General features: G+C 43.1%; 1 protein-coding gene across 1 annotated transcript in view; it reads left to right on the top strand.

Annotated features, from left to right (window-relative positions):
- Positions 1 to 17425, top strand: part of LOC311235196 (DNA excision repair protein ERCC-6-like) — a 44897-nt gene extending 27472 nt beyond the window's left edge. The window contains exon 3 of the mRNA XM_084322568.1: positions 12913 to 17425. Coding sequence (XP_084178694.1) covers positions 12913 to 17065 — 4153 coding nt within the window. The 3' untranslated portion in view covers positions 17066 to 17425. The remainder of the gene's footprint in view (positions 1 to 12912) is intronic.
- The last annotated feature ends 426 nt before the right edge of the window (positions 17426 to 17851 follow it).

The raw sequence follows: 17851 nt of genomic DNA on the forward strand, positions 1-17851 counted from the left end.
TGCTAAAATGCTATTGATTGATTGATTGATTTAAAACTTTATCAACATATTGCAGAATGGGTACAGTACAGCTCAATACATACAATTGTTAAGGGGATGCAGACCAGAGAAAGACTTTCGTCTTGTTTACATCAGGGTCCCCCATTTTCAATTCATCATATTTCATATCTAAATCATATAATATCTCATTGCTAAATATATGCAATATATAATCTAATAATCCAATAATCTAAATCTAATATATAATATAAAAATGCTAAATGTATGGGTATTTTATTTTGTCTTTAATGTTAGCTTGCAAACTCAAATACTGTCTTGGTAAGCCTCATAATGAATTGTTTGGGGGAAAAAAGAAAAACATCGTGATGTGTATCGTGTATCGCCGAAAGGTCAGAAAATATCGTGATATCATATTTAAGCCATATCGCCCAGCCCTAGTATGGACTCTACCAGACGGGGACATGGTATTTAATCGCACGATAGACCAAGTATATAGCGTGACCCAGATTCACTTCACAGTACACGCAAATCTTTTTTTTCCACACATGGGCTATTGCAGTAAATTCATTCATTGCCGACAGATTTTTTCATAGCACCGCAGCATTATGTCGCTCGCACTGTACAGCCCTGGTTGTAGGCTAATGTTTTTAAAAAAATTAAATAAATTTAGGAGTGAAATGCGAATATAATATTTGCCCCCAAATATTATTTACCACTCGCACGGGCCAAATTAAGGGGCAATTTGCGATCATCTCATCGCAGTGTACAGCCCTGAATGACGTTAATGTTACTTGGCGATTCACTCAACGTTTGCAGTGGTCGTTGCATAGTGTTAAAGGTCGCTTTCACATATAGTTTTGGTGGACTCGGTGCGGTTCTGGGGGTGAAGTTGCAACATTGTTGCATTCTTCATTTGGTTCGCCTGCGTTCACATAGAAATCTGTGAGGCGGACCGAGACCTTCTGAACAATGTCACGAGGTCGAAAACGGCGCTCGGCTATTGGACAGTGGAAATGTGTGTGTGGCGCGAGCCCGTGTGTGTGCGCGCGCGCGTGTGTGTTCGTCTGTGAGCCCTCCAGATCAGCGGAGCGAGTTTTGACATGGCATTGATCCATTGTTCTATTGAAGCACATTACCACCATCCTCTCGCTAAACAACTTGTAGACCACAGTGTTTTTATGAGAGCCCACAAGTAGCTGTTTTATTAATAATATAATAAGCCGCGTTTTTTCTTCCTTCTTCCCAAGATGCACAGATATATAGATATATAGATAGATAGATAGAGAGATAGATGCAGTGTGCTTGTTTTGCAGTGAATGAATGCTGCGAGCAGTGGTAATAATAATCACTTCCTATATTTGGTTCGCGTTTGGTCGAAACTGGTGTTGTGGACAGCGACGCCTACAGGTCAGGTCTGGGCGCTTGCTCAGCGGAGGCAGGACTTGAGGAAGGCAGCGTGACCTCCCACGCGTTACACTTCACCAATGAGAGCCCTCGCTGCCAGGTGAGAAGAGAGCCACTGGCTGTCGCCGCACATGTCGGAGGAAACGTGCGGATACTTCAGGGTTCCCTTGTACATGGGTGGGCGATATGGCGATATTATGTAAATATCAGGTACAGTTCATTAACGATGCACTTTTTTTACGTCATCTACACGCACATACACGCACGCAAGCGCACACACCTAGCCAGAGACAGAGAGGCGGTGGCTCGGTGCTAGGGATGCCCCTCGAAACCCAGGAGTATTGATATGCTCCGACATTAACGGTACTGCTATCGGTAGTCTATGAGCGGATTAGCTACGGAGCTAACTGAGTGTACCATCCATCTGCGACGCAACAGTGGCAGTAACGGTGGACACTGGACAGTACACGGAGTAACGTTATGTTGTCGAGTTCATACTACACTACACGTATGAACTCGACATAACGTTAACATTACTCCGTTTCCATGAAGTGTTTAATTAGCCGCAATCTGTTGTTGAAAATGTAACGTAAACCGGAAATGGTATGAGAGGACAGGAAGCCGTCATGAAATCGTTGTAGTCATATTTTAGTCTTAACTAAAAGATTTTAACAAAATAAAAAGTAGCAGCACTATTGGATAACTGAGTCATGTTTGCTATGCATTTATTTCTTTAGGGGAGTAGGACATTTGTTTCACAGTTTTAGCATGATGTTTTATAGATGGCTAGGTTAAACACAGGTTTTTGTTTTTAAGAGGGGGGGGTTTGATTTGATTGAAGTTTATTTCAAGTATGGAACACAACAAACAAACATCAAGTACAGATATAGCATTAAGCCGTTCAAATAATAAATGTATACATAAATAAATAAAGTTACAACATATAATCTAAATCTAATATAATATATAATCTAAAAAAGCAAAAGGCTAAAATGCTAAATATATAATCTAAGAATCTAATAATCTAAATCTAATATATAATATAAAAATGCTAAATGCATGAGTCTTTTGTCTTTAATGTTAGCGTGCAAAATTAAATACGGTCTTGGTAAGCCTCATTTTTTTTTATCCACTTTTTCTCCCATTTTCTATATTTTCTCCCATCCCAATTTCGTATCATCCAATTCAACCCTCCCCTGTCACGAACGCTGTTTCTTGCCTCCCACAAGCCGGCTGCAATGTGGACTAAGTCATACATGGCACAAGTCCCCTCCGGTACTTGAGGTAACAGCAGTCGCATCTTTTCACCTGCGCAGCTCGATCTCTGTGGCGAGGAGTAACGCGTGGGAGGCTCACGCTGCCCCCGACACTTTCTGATTCTACTGCGCAGGCGCACCAACCGACCTGTAGGAGTCGCTGTCCACAACGCCCGATCCCCACCCATCAGTTTCCCACCCCCTAATACGGCCAATGTGTATTAGTATGAACGACCAGCTAAACTGAAAGTAAATGTGGAGCGCTGGGCTCGAACAGGCAAGCCCAGCGTCTCCAGATTTCGTGGCGAGAGCCTTGCCCACTATGCCACGTAGCCGCCTCGGTCTTGGTAAGCCTCATAATGAATTGTTTGGGGAAAAAAAGAAAAACAACGTGATGTGTATCGCCGAAAGGTCAGAAAATATCGTGATATCATATTTAGGCCATATCGCCCAGCCCTACCTTGTACCAACCAGTAGGAGAACATGCGCACAACAACCAGGTAGGGGAGGGGGGGGAATTGGCACAACGACTAAATTGGGACGGGGAGAAAACCGATCGGAGAAAGAGATACAAAAAAAAAATATATATATATATAGTGATATAAATTTTAGACCATACCGTCCAGCCCTAAGTCAAAGTATTTTATCGTATGCACCTTTCATCCACACGGAACTGCGTTCTGGGAGCCTAAATACTAGGGATGCCCCGATCGATCGGCCAGCGGTCGGTATCGGCCGATAATCAGTATAAATGAGATTGGTGAATTCCGATAATGCTTTATTTTCGCCGATCGTGAAACCGATCGAAGACGCGCAAAGTTCTCACTCGCTGACTTCTCTCTCTCACAGCTGCTGCTGCAGCGCACTGCTCCTCCTCCTCCCCCTCCCAGACTCCTCATGTCAACAAGCTCCAGTCTGCATGAGCAGCTCCGTTAGCTAGGTAGCTAACGTTAGCTCACTGTTTAAACGAAATGACCCAGTAAACTAAATAGTTCACTTTAGTTTAATACATGATGCATTGTCTAACTGTATCTAGCTGGCTAGCTACTGATAGCTCCTGATATCAACAAGCTCCGCCAATAGTCTGCATGAGCACCTCCGTTAGCTAGGTAGCCAACGTTAGCTCACGTTAGCGCACTGTTTAAACGAAATTACCCAGTAACATAAATAGTTCACTTTAGTTTAATACATGATGCATTGTCTAACGGTATCTAGCCGGCTAGCAGTAGCTACAGATAGCTCCTGATATCAATGTCTTATAACATAATTGACATTATTCGTTTTTGCACCTGTTGGATGATTAGCTATCATGCTTCATAACAACACTATACATTTCAGACCCTGTTAGTCAGAGTATACACACAGACAGTGGAGCTGTTTGCAGATAGCGAGCATTTTGACTTGTTGCGTGGTTGCGATGTCTCGCAGATAATACAACTACAAGTATAATTATATAATATATAGATTTTTATTAAAAAAGAATATATTGATTTTTTAATTGATTTTTTTTATATAAAACCAAAAGTATCGGCCGATATGGCTCATAGACGATCGGTGATCGGTATCGGTGGCAAAAAACGTGATCGGGGCATCCCTACTAAATACGCTATTTTCTGAAACCGGCTCCCAGAGTGGGCAAATCTGAAGACGCCGTCTTTACAAGCCTATACGTGTCTTTTCCTGAACCGATGATGCGATAGCCCACCTCTCCCTTAACCCGCATGTGCAAACTCGGCCAACATCACAACAACACTGGCATCGTACAGAGTAGTTGCGTTCATGTTACAGAAGCTATTGAGCTTGATCAGGCTTTTACAGCTAAGGCCATGTCCAGACTAAAACGATTTTGGTCGTTTTAGGCAAAGTATTTGATCGTTTGCACCGTTCTGCACACGGAACTGCGTTCTGGCAGCCTGAAGACGGTACTTTCTGATACCAGCTCCCAGAGTGCGCAATTCTGAAGACTCCCCCCATTGCGTCACCATCTTTACAAGCGATACGAGTCTTCTCCTGAACTGATGACGCGTAGCCCACCTCTCCCTTACCCCGCGTGTGAAAACATCACAACAACAATGGCATGTACAGCTATTGAGCTTGATCAGGCTTTTACAGCTTTACATATGCTGTGCTCTCTCAATCTGTCTGAAGCGGAGCGGGGCTCTGCTGTGCTTACACACATTCCCGACCGAGGAACACACACATGCTCACACGCATCTCCCCTTAACACATTGTGTGCCGGCCGGATATGACTAATCATCGCTTGTATGCCAGCACGTTAATCAATTGGAGGACGAGCACATTTGCGAGCGATTAAACTATCTTAAATTATGGGTCTAATACACCCGTCGCTTATCAATGACTTGCTTGCAGTCAACATGTACGAAACTGATCGTTTTTTCATCAGTACATTTCCGTTTTATACCGTTTTGAATAAGAGTATAGTTTTGGAGATTTCTAGAAAGAAAAAAAGATTCCGCGATAATAGCCATTTACTGGAATACACTAAACACGTTGTCATTTTCCGGCTGATTTATGAATCGTGTTCAAATAAACGCTAGATTATCGGGAGTATTTGTGTTCTTATGCACGATACAAAAGCGGGCTGAAAAATATTCTATTCGTGCCGCGCTCAGCGCCTAACGCCACACACACACACACACAGACACACACGTTGTGAATGCTGTGAAAAAAAACGGATTAACCCAAAACTGGTAACGTCCTTACCTCAGATCCGATGTCCTGCAAAAAGATGAATCCAATTCCTGATCGCCATTCCAAATATCGATCGCGTTTATTGATCCAACGTTATACTCCGAAACACATAATCCATGCTGCTTCCAGTCCCCTCAATGAATGCACTAGTATCAGGTTGCATGCCCCAGAAGTAAAATGTGGACCGGAGTTCTTTGTACTGCCCCTGTACTCGGGGAACAAAATAAGTACCCGCCACCCGCCAATGGCGCGCAGATTTAAGGGTTGGCGACTAACAATGAGAGGTCTGCCCGCCACCTGGCGTGTAGTTCATATCGATACTCTTATTTTGAAAAAATCCTGTGCGGGTCTCATTTCCGCCCCAAGCGCAGCTCCAGTCATATCGATGGCTCCGTCAGCTAGCAACGTTCGGTTCATATGATACTCTTATTTTGAAAACTCTGTGGCAACTCGACGAGTCATATCCGCCCAGTCCGCGCTATTGTCTGCGGCGCAGGTCGGTCAAGCAGAGGAGCAGCGCTACACAGCAGTGCAGCAATTTTTCTCACAACGGGTCAAATGCATCTAACACGCTTTGATTCGTCGCCATTCCTTTATGCCCACATCGCCCGAAATTAACGTTACATTAGCGTAAGCTAACAAGCTAATCCTGATCAGAGGCAGAGCCATAGAACAGCAGTGTGGACTGAGGAAAGGGTGTGTGCGTTTGGAAAGACGACGAAGTCAGTCGGGTGTATATTATAGTAAACTGAGGATTACTGAGGATGGACAGATAATATTGATATTCAAATATAAAAAAGTTTCGAGAGGAGTGGAAGTTTGAAGACAGACTAGACTACAATATGATGCGGGGGTGGTGAGTTGAAACGGTGTGAATGAATGATAACTTTATTTAACAGATTGCAGAATGGGTACAATACAGTACGGCTCAATACACACAATTGTTAAGGGGATGCAGACCAGGGCCCTATTCCCCGTACCTGGTTCAACTAAGTCGATCAAAAGTCCCATTATCCAGATTCAATTAACCTGATGTTTGAATCCGCGCTTTCCCTGTTCCTCGAAGGTGGATTCAGTCTCGTTCATTTGAACCAGACTTGATGCTCAGGATAAGTGCGCGCGGCCGCCTCAGCTGAAAAGACAGCAGGTGTCGATCGCAGAAATCCTGATTTTCCAACGGCATTGATTGATTGATTGATTTAAAACTTTATTAACAGATTACAGAATGGGTACAATACAGTACGGCTCAATAGCCTCGCCGACAAGTTAAATGCATATCTATAGGTTCATTTTAAGTCCCTCATTACCCCAATAAATCAGATTATATTTCTTTAAATGTGCCTGCTGGCACTAGGCTTAATGGAATGAATAATCAAATGAGATCTTGCTAGCGAAAATAATTTGTTCAACTCTTTCAGAATAAGGATCAAAACAAGCCCAAATAGTATATCTAATTGATACGAATTATATTATGAGGATATCTGTAGGTATGTGCTTATGTATTATGTACTATATAAATATTATACATGGTTCCCAAAGAGAGGCTTGGAGGGAGGCTTGCAGTTACACTATTAATCAGGTTTTAATCTGTTTATCCATACATGCATTGAATTGATTAACCTTCAGTTTATACCAGTGACACCTCATGTTAATCATCAGATAACAGTGCTTGAAATGCATTTTCTCAAATTCATTCATCAAAACGTCAAAGGCTCATTCAATTGATCAAGTCACGTCACGTCATCAAATCCATCAAACAGCGCATCTCCTCATATATTTTAAACCCAGTTACAGTATCACAATAACGTGTGACACTGTCACAGTGACAGTGATACAATTAAACACTCCACAGATTCAGATTCCTCATAATTCATATCCACAATCCGCGCATAGACTCTTCAGCTTGAATGAAACACAATCCGGGCACTCCGTTAAGCAAATACACAGCAAAGAATATGAAACTAATCAGAGCCAAACGCCCGATAGGTTTCATTCATTAAAAATATCCCTGCGGGATTCACAGGGTTCCCACGGTACCTGGAAAACATTGAAAACATGGGATTCATTTTTTCATTTTCCAGGTATGGAAAGGCATGGAAACTGAGCAAAAGTGACCAATTACATGGAAATAGAAACGGTTGTCCTGGAAATTTTTATTGGATGATGTGTAATAAAATTTAACTATTGAGCACAGAATTAACATGAGTTTATAAAAACCCTTTATATGTGAACAGCTTTTACTGTAGATAGAAATGGATGATCCCATGTTGTAGAGCATGCTCTTGGCATCCTATATGGTATATTGGATGTTGGAATTTGATGCAGGCAACTTGGTGAGCCAAGGGAGCCTTGGCATCTACAGTGAACCTTCTTATGCAAGTTTATCCTCAAATGTAAGTAGCTGTGTTTTAACTGTGTTAAACCTGGTAAACTTTATCAACGTTAGTTAGTAAGCAGTGCAATCTTGCTAACTAGCTAGCCAACGTTAGCTCTCATAACGAGCCAGTTAGCCAGCGCCAGGTACAGTAGCTAGCCAATGTTAGCTCTCATAACGAGCCAGTTAGCCAGCGCCATGTACAGTAGCTAGCCAACGTCAGCTCTCATAACGAGCCAGTTAGCCAGCGCCAGGTACAGTAGCTAGCCAACGTTAGCTCTCATAACGAGCCAGTTAACCAGCGCCAGGTACAGTAGCTACCAACGTTGGCTCTCATAACGAGCCAGTTAGCCAGCGCCAGGTACAGTAGCTAGCCAATGTTAGCTCTCATAACGAGCCAGTGCGCCAGATACAGTAGCTAGCCAACGTTAGCTCTCAGCCAGTTAGCCAGCGCCGGGTACAGTAGCTAGCCAACGTTAGCTCTCATAACGAGCCAGTTAGCCAGCGCCAGGTACAGTAGCTACCAACGTTAGCTCTCATAACGATAGCCAGTTAGCCAGCGCCGGGTACAGTAGCTACCAACGTTAGCTCTCATAACGATAACCAGTTTGATTTACAAAAGCTTTTACAGAATAATGTAGTAGGGGTGAAACGATGCAACCTCACAACGATTAATTTAGATTACGATTACGAGAGGAGTTGAGAAGAGTAGGAAGAGAAGACAGGAGCGGACACGAGGGGAGGTGTGGAGAGAAGAGGACAGGATGAGATAGGAGAGGAGTGGAAGAGAGAACATATATCAATCCCAGTGCTCATGTGTTCCAGTTTAATAAATTGTTGTTCATCTACAGCTTGTTGCATTATTTCATGCATTGATATTATCAATAAGACATCATCTCTAAGCATTTACAATGTAGACTTGACTGGCACATCTTTTAAATCAAGTAAGTAGTCAGGTGTCCTAGGGGGTTGTGTGTGTGAGGGGAGGGGGGCGCGGATGGGTGCGGAAAACTTCAGGGGCCTATAGATCACTTAATATGGTACCTGGAAAATCAGGAGGTAGTATGGAAAAAATTGTCAAGGCAAGCGTGGGAACCCTGATTCACATTTGCAATGATCTGTTTAGTCCGTTATTAAAATAACTGTCGCGAGCACTGTATCCGTATAAATATGACGTGCATAATAGGACAACGTAAATTCATAGGCTGAATATGATTTATTATCAGCGTTACTGCAGACCTATTATTTTACATTTCAAACGAAGCACAAAAACATAATTCAGAATGGTATAATGGGATCTAGACTGTGAGAAATATTTCAGGAAGGGAGCTGGCATTTCTTTGCGAGGGTGTGGCCATGCAGGTTATCCAGCTAACTGAACTAAACCCTGCCCTCGACCAGGTTCAAACTTTCTGATCTGTTTCCATGGCGATTTAGAAAATCCAACGTCGGGGAACGGAAATGTCTGGCTTAAGTCAAGCTATGCTGAAAAGTATCCGGCTAACTCAGTTAACCAGGTACGGGGAATAGGGCCCAGAGAGACTTTCGTCTTGTTTACATCAGGGTCCCCCATTGTGTGTGTGTCCCAACCGACCCCACTTCTATGTTTCAATTAATTATTTGCATTTAAAACTATTAACGCTGACTCATTCCTTCAGTCCACTCAAAATTATACTAATATTCTTTATGTTGTTTATGATATTAATTGAAAATAGCATATTAGAGTATTATAGTAATAATAACACATGGCGATATACTAAAAAGCTATTTATAATTTTTGGCTGGTAAAAATCTGCCTGGCTGGTAGTTTTTTAAATCTACCAGCCAAATGGCTGGTAAGTCAAAAAGTTAAGTTTGTTCCCTGCCTGTACTACCACGTCAACAACAGATTGACATCTCCCTTAATCCGCATGCAAACCCAGCCAACAAAAAAGAAACATGATACTATGTCTTATATGTCCGTCTTATATGTCCTGGCTAGACGTTTTTATTAAACACCGGGAGGCTACTGTGATTAATAAATACTCGATGATACTAGCTAGAGATTAGCGTCGCATAGCAGGCCTTTTTCTCAAAACCCAAATAAGCTAAGTAGCCAAGCACATAGACTGTTCCATAGCATACGCCTTCAGTTGATCATGACAAATCCTCTCTTACCTTGACTATTAAAGGGGAACTATTTTACTATTTCTTTCACTATTTGGGCACTTTTACACAATTCCTGTGAGTCTATGGAACACCTCTGTAATATATATATATTTTTTATTCATTGTTTTGTATTTCTAATCAAGTCCTCAAAAACAGCATTTTTCTACCTCAAGATCTCGAGCCGTTTTGAGCCTGGGCAGCAGAACTGTGTGCAGCTCATTCTGCACGTCTCCATTATCATGCAGCGGTGTCTCTCTGACATCACATATCGCGCACATTTTCAAATGACTCAGTTCAGTGAGGGTGAATATTGTGAGAGGAGAATTGGAAGAATGCGCCAATATGAGAATTTTGAGACATAGATCATATTAATATAAGTTCACATAGCTAGGAAACAATGCTAAACACTCAAAGGCCATTTATAAGATAGTTCCCCTTTAAAAGGCCTCCATAATTTAGTAAATAGTATTCCCATGGGCCATGGCTGGTGTTGAGATTTTACGATGCCAGCTGGTGAGAATTCGTTGTAGCCAGCTAGCATTGATTCCATCAACATTAGCACTAGCATAAAACAGGAAAGACATTTATTTTGTAAATTTGTGGCATGCACTTATTTCTTGACATGATTTCGTTTTTACGGAACACTTTTTTTTAAATGGAAATGCTGGTTTTCACACTACTTGCTATAGGCGTTTTATCGACAAAACGCTTGGATACAGCTGCGAAACGGGCTATGTGTTCTGCAGCTCAAGATGTGACACACACACATATTTGGAGTACACCAGATCCTTGACTCAGGCCATGTCCAGACGAAAAAGATTTTGATCTTTTTCGTTTTCATTTAGTTTTCATTTAAAAAAAACGTTTTCTGTAAAAATGAAATCGTCTCAAGAAATAAGTGCATGCCACAAATTTACAAAATAAATGTCTTTCCTGTTTTATGCTAGTGCTAATGTTGATAGCATCAATGCTAGCTGGCTGGCTACAACGAATTCTCACAAGCTGTACATTTTCTTTCTGAACGGACGTGAGATGCATATAACATTGTTTAGAAACCTTTTTGCGAACTTTAGAATGTGTTTTTTGTCCATTTTCGTCCTGTTCTGATTTAAAGTTAACACTTTGATTGCCAGCAGGGGGTGCGCTATTTATCGCTTGAGTGCCAGCGCTTTAGTCAATGAGAGGGCGAGCACATTTGTGAAAGCATAAACTATATCTTAAATTATGGCTGTGTCTAATAGGCCTGTCGCTTATCAATGACTTGCTTGCAGTCAACATGTACGAAACTGATTGTTTTTTCATCAGTACATTTCCGTTTTATACCTTTTTTGAATAAGAGTATAGTTTTGGACATTTCTAGAAAAAAAAAGATTCTGCAGGAATCGCCCTTTACTGGAATACACACAACACGTTGTCATTTTCCGGCTGATTTATGAATCGTTTTCAAATAAACGCTAGATTATCGATAGTATATGTGTACTTATGCACGCTAGAGAAGCGGGCTGAAAAATCGATTATCCATGACCTGGTCAGCGCTAACGTCATACACGCACACACAGACACGTTGTGAAATACTGTACTTTTCACACTATAAGCCGCACCTGACTATAAGCCGTAGCAGCTAAATTGAATGATGTGTACATATATAAGCCGCACTGGACTATAAGCTGCATGTGTTTTAATGTTTAATTACCATATGTAAGGAGTGGAGCCTGCGGCTTAATTTGACTCAACATGGGGAAACCTCACCTGACACGGAAAGGATTGACAGATTGATTGCTCTTTCTCGATTCTGTTGGTGGTGGTGCATGGCCGTTCTTATATTGAGCTTTAAGTTCCCACCTCTACAGAGAATGACTCCCACCTCTACAGAGAATGACTCCCATTGGGACACACTACTGTCGGACAAATAACAAGAATTAACTCATTTACAAGTTGTATTAAGTTTAGCAAATAAGGGAACAGATAAATAACATTTCAATGCAGTAAAAAAAAAAGCAATATTTCGATTTTCGGGTTTTGTCCACATATAAGCCGCACCGTTATATAAGCCGCAGGGTCGAAAAATGGGGGAAAAAGCCGCAGCTTATAGTCCGAAAAGTACGGTATGTGAAAAAAACATCTGATTACCCCAAAATTGGTAAAATAGATTCCTTACCTCAGATCAGATGTTCTGCAAAAAGATTATTCCAATTCCTGATCGCCATTCCAAATATCGATCACGTTTATTGATCCAACATTAGACCTCGAAACGGATGATCCACGCTGCTTTCGGTTGCCCCAATGAATGCAATAGTCTCTGGTTACATGCCTGAGAAGTAAAATGCGGAATCCAGAGGTTTTTTCACATGCATTTTCATTGAGTCCATTCCAATGGGTGCAATACCATCCGGGAGACGATATGGGGCGGTATTTGCCCTTTTCGAGCTCAGACAGTCCCAATGATAACTTGAGGCTGGATTGATGAAAAATTAATGGATATCGCTAATAAAAGAAATAACGAGATTTGTCGTTGTTGGCACTCAACGCATGGCGGCCAACAACGAGATTTATCATCGTTGGCACTCGATGTGTTAATCTGTGGATGTCATTTGTTGTCGCCCGACGGCCGTATCCTCGCAACAAAGAGCTGCTATTGGTCGAGCGCAATATAATTGACCGAACTCGCACCAATTGCGTAAAATAAAACTCTGTGGTGACAAAGTATCCGTTCGCGAGGAAAGATCTAGTCCCGACATAAAAAAATTATGATTGGCTTGCGCAAAACGGGCATGTTTGTCAATGGAGAACTTTTTATTCCTAAATCTACACCAATAGATCTTTAGCCCAGAGTGAAAATTGTGTAGTCCGCCGAGGTGGGAACGAGAATCGTTTTCTAGCCACTTTTCAGCCTTCACCATATGGCCTATTAGTCATATATTCTATAATATTATTGGCTCTGAAAGAAATTAAGTTGAAAGTACTTTTAATAACCTTTTTGTGTTACATTATCTTACAATGTCCTTTTTTCTTTTACAGGTACATCAAGGATGGAAAAGATGCTTCCAGACAAGGAAACATCTCTAAAGCGCTGGAACTCTTCAAACTGGCTCACAAGAGTTTCCCAAATGAGAAATTGAAAAGTAGAATAAAGAAACTTGAAGAAATTCTAGCACAGCAAGACTCTGAGAGTGAGGATGATGAGTTTGTTGATGTCAACAAAAGTGGCCTCATGCTTTACAAGAAACTGTATGGCAACCTGTACGATCACCAGATAGAAGGAGTGGCCTTTTTGTACAGCCTGTACAGAGATGGCCGTAAAGGGGGCATCCTAGCTGATGACATGGGTCTTGGAAAAACGATCCAGGTGATATCATTCCTCTCTGCCATGTACGACGCTGACCTTGTTAAACATACTCTGCTTGTCATGCCAACCTCACTCATCCAAAACTGGATCAAAGAGTTCACCAAATGGACTCCCGGAATGAGGGTCAAAGAGTTTCACGGCAGCAGCAAGAAATTGCGAGATGGCAACTTGGAGAAGATTCAGCGGAGAGGTGGTGTGATCATCACTACATACCAAATGCTGATCCACAACTGGCAGCAGCTTGCATCTTACAATGGACAGGAATTCACATGGGATTATGTGATCCTGGATGAGGCGCACAAGATAAAGACTTCTTCGACGAAAACAGCCAAAAGTGCCGCCGCCATACCATCCAACAATCGTGTTCTTCTCACAGGCACCCCTGTACAGAATAACCTGAGAGAATTGTGGGCTCTCTTTGATTTTGCCTGCCAAGGAGCACTTCTTGGCACGTCGAAGACTTTCAAAACGGAGTACGATAACCCCATCACACGTGCAAGGGAGAAGGATGCAACTCCAGGAGAGAAAGCTCTGGGATTCAAGATGTCCGAGAACCTGACGGCGATAATAAACCCATACTTCCTCAGGAGGACAAAAGCAGATGTGCAGATGAAAAAAGAAGCCCCAAATCATTCAAAGGGTGCCTGTGCAGAAATGCCAGACCTCACAAGGAAGAATGACCTAATTGTCTGGACATACTTAAGCCCAGTTCAGGAAGACTTTTACCATCAGTTTATTTCATTGGACCACATCAAGGAGCTGCTGATGACCACCAGGTCACCTCTTGCAGAACTGAACGTCTTGAAGAAACTGTGTGACCACCCAAGGCTCTTGTCTCAGGCAGCCATCACCCACTTAGGCCTTGACAAAAAGGCATCCCCAGACCTCCAAGATGATGAGAATGAGCCTGCTAAAAACAGCATTGCCAACGTACCTGATGAAACCCTGATATCAGAGTCTGGGAAGCTTGTATTTCTCATTGCACTTCTTGAAAGACTCAGAGAAGAAGGTCACCGCGTACTTGTTTTTGCACATTTCAGGATGATCCTTGACATACTTGAGCGTGTCCTGAAGAACAGAGGTTTCAAGACTGTGAGGCTTGACGGCACAATAACTCAACTTGCCGAGAGGGAGAAGCGCATCTCACGCTTCCAGACGGACAAGCGGTATTCGGTCTTCCTCCTGACTACCCAAGTAGGTGGGGTCGGCATCACACTGACCGCAGCAGACAGAGTTGTGATCTTCGACCCTAGCTGGAATCCGGCCACAGACGCCCAGGCCGTCGACAGGGCTTATCGCATCGGACAGACGCAAAATGTTGTCATATACAGACTGATCACATGTGGGACTGTGGAGGAGAAAATATACAGGCGGCAGGTGTTCAAAGACTCCCTGATTAGGCAGACCACTGGAGACAAGAAGAATCCATTCAGGTATTTCAGCAAGCAAGAGCTAAAAGAGCTCTTCACAGTACAGGACACACGATCCTCGTCAACACAGCTACAGCTGCAGTCACTGCACTCAAGGCACAGACGGACTGATCCTGGATTAGATGAACACATCGCCTACCTTCACACCTTGGAAATGTTTGGGATCTCCGATCATGACCTGATGTTCTCCATGGAAGTAAACAACCATGAAGACGACCCAGAAGATCAGCAGTCGCACCAATACATTGAGCAAAGGGTTCAGAAAGCTCAAGAGCTGATGAAGATGGAGTCGGAGTTAAAAATGCAACTTGCCGATAACATGGCATCCAGCACAGAACCAGCCTGGCTGAGACAACCGGCTCAAGACAACACAAGGAGGTCGAATGAGAAGAGGCAGAAAAAGGAAAAGCCCAGCCCTTCCTTTCACAACCACTATGACAAGCTCAACACGTCACTTGAGCTGGTGGACCTGACCGAACATGGATCTGGTGATTTTAGTGGCTCTCCCGTGGCCAAGTCTTTTGAGGAAGCACCCAGTGACATTGAGGCAGCTGATGCCTCTGTTCAAGAGGTTATGGAAACATCGGCGATGAACGAACGCACTTTTGGTGCAGAGGGTGACACAAGTCTGGAACATGTTACCTCAGCTGTTGAGAAGAGGCAGAAAAAGGAAAAGCCCAGCCCTTCCTTTCACAACCACTATGACAAGCTCAACACGTCACTTGAGCTGGTGGACCTGACCGAACATGGATCTGGTGATTTTAGTGGCTCTCCCGTGGCCAAGTCTTTTGAGGAAGCACCCAGTGACATTGAGGCAGCTGATGCCTCTGTTCAAGAGGTTATGGAAACATCATCGGCGATGAACGAACGCACTTTTGGTGCAGAGGGTGACACAAGTCTGGAACATGTTACCTCAGCTGTTGAGAAGAGGCAGAAAAAGGAAAAGCCCAGCCCTTCCTTTCACAACCATGTTGACAAGCTCAACACGTCACTTGAGCTGGTGGACCTGACCGAACATGGATCTGGTGATTTTAGTGGCTCTCCCGTGGGCAAGTCTTTTGAGGAAGCACCCAGTGACATTGAGGCAGCTGATGCCTCTGTTCAAGAGGTTATGGAAACATCATCAGCGATGAACGAATGCACTTTTGGTGCAGAGGGTGACACAAGTCTGGAACATGTTACCTCAGCTGTTGAGAAGAGGCAGAAAAAGGAAAAGCCCAGCCCTTCCTTTCACAACCATGTTGACAAGCTCAACACGTCACTTGAGCTGGTGGACCTGACCGAACATGGATCTGGTGATTTTAGTGGCTCTCCCGTTGGCAAGTCTTTTGAGGAAGCACCCAGTGACATTGAGGCAGCTGATGAGTCTGTTCAAGAGGTGATTGAAGGACAACAGTCAGAGAATAATGGCTTCAACGGAAACTTCAATTTGCAGCTGGAGGACAGTGAGACTGACATGTTCCAAGATGACGAGATCATCACAGAACAGGAAACCCATGCCCAGGAGAGTCACTTATTATTGAAGCTACAGATGGAAGGCAGTTTCAATGTAGACAAAGTACTCTCTGTGAAAAGCGTTGGAGAATGTGTGCAAAGTGCCGATGTCACTGAACAGGACGTCTCTGACGACGACTCGTTTACCACGACTAAAAAGAAGAGACCAGCTCTGATATACGATAGTGAGGAGGAGGACGACGACGACAGGCCACAGTCGATGGCGAATGAACTTGATGACATTTTCAAAGGACCGGGAGCCGGCGCCGCTTCCACTCCAAAATCAGTTAGATCTGGACCCCTTCCATCCAAGGCCAGGAAAAGCTTTGGAGTGAACACCTCCGTGGCCTCAAGACGCTCCCTTGTGAGGTCCATGATTGAGGACCTCGACGAGGACGTCAGCGGTGGCGTTTCAGAGAGCATGGAAAATGAAAATTCTGAGGATATAAAAGCTGTTTCTTCTCGTGTTGAGTCTTCTCCTGAGGAAGAGGAGCCCAGTGGAGAAACGCTCAACACGGAGAGCGAGGAAGACGAGAGCGCACGCGACTCCAGTGACTCTGTGGCTTCTGCTTCTGAAATGGAATCTGGAGAGGGAGATGGAGCAGATAGTGAGCTGGAGGAATCTACAACTGACGCAGAACTAGCCTCCAGTGAAATAATTGATCTGTGCACAGTTAACACGGGTTCAGATCAAGTGACTGATGTCGATGGCAGCAAGCGCCTCTCTGCAGCGGAAGATGGGAGCTATGAATCCCTTGTCAAACGAGGAAAACAGTGCTATGGGGACGGGAAACTCCATGAGGCCCTGGACCTCTTTTTGAGAGCAATTGACATCTCCAGTGGTGATCCTGAGATCCAGCTCATGACGATACAACTCTACCGTCGGATAACAAAGAACTGAGGGATTCCTGTCGTTCTTTCAAAAGAAGCTTAGATGGTTCAAGGACCATACCAGTCTAATTTAGACTTTGCACCATTACCAAAGATTGTCCCGGTCATTAAAACATTTTGTGCATAGGTAAAGTTTCTTTCTGGTAGATCTCCACCTACCTTTCACAGTGCCGTTGCTGTTGAATAGGCTTGAAAATATGCTCCATGAACCTTGAAAGTCTCTAGGCACAGGGTAAATTACCCTTCTGAAAGTCACTGTACCGCTTATCTTCGCTAATCTTACTGTATTACTCTACTACAAGCTATTCAACCTGCTTCACCCGGGGGTTAATAACAAGCGCACCCAACTGAATACATATTTTATATGCATACATATTTTTTCTAATAAATGATTTTCAATAAGGTTTTTTGTCCCCTTTTTATCTCTGACCCAGCTACCAGTATGTCTATTCACCTTAGTATATGACTCGAGGGATAATTGCATCATATGCTGTGTATTGGAAGATTCATGATTTTAAAAATAGATGCATTAAAAAAATTTAAATTTAAAGAGTACAGTGATATGTGGTGTTTTGGCTGCTCTGTACTCCAGCATATTACATTTAAAATGGAACAATGACTTATCGGGTGAAAGTGCCGACTTAAATCTTTCATTTGAGTGTGCTTACATCCATATTGGTTTAGTCTCTCATAGCCATACCTCTCCACATTACGTTAGCGCCAGAGAGGTCCGGCTGAACCTATTATACTTCCACTATACGGGGGAAGAAACGCTCTGGCTTGTTTGTATTTCTTT

This window comes from Notolepis coatsorum (assembly GCF_963971535.1).
Source record: "Notolepis coatsorum genome assembly, chromosome: 10".
Taxonomy (NCBI): Eukaryota; Metazoa; Chordata; class Actinopteri; order Aulopiformes; family Paralepididae; genus Notolepis; species Notolepis coatsorum.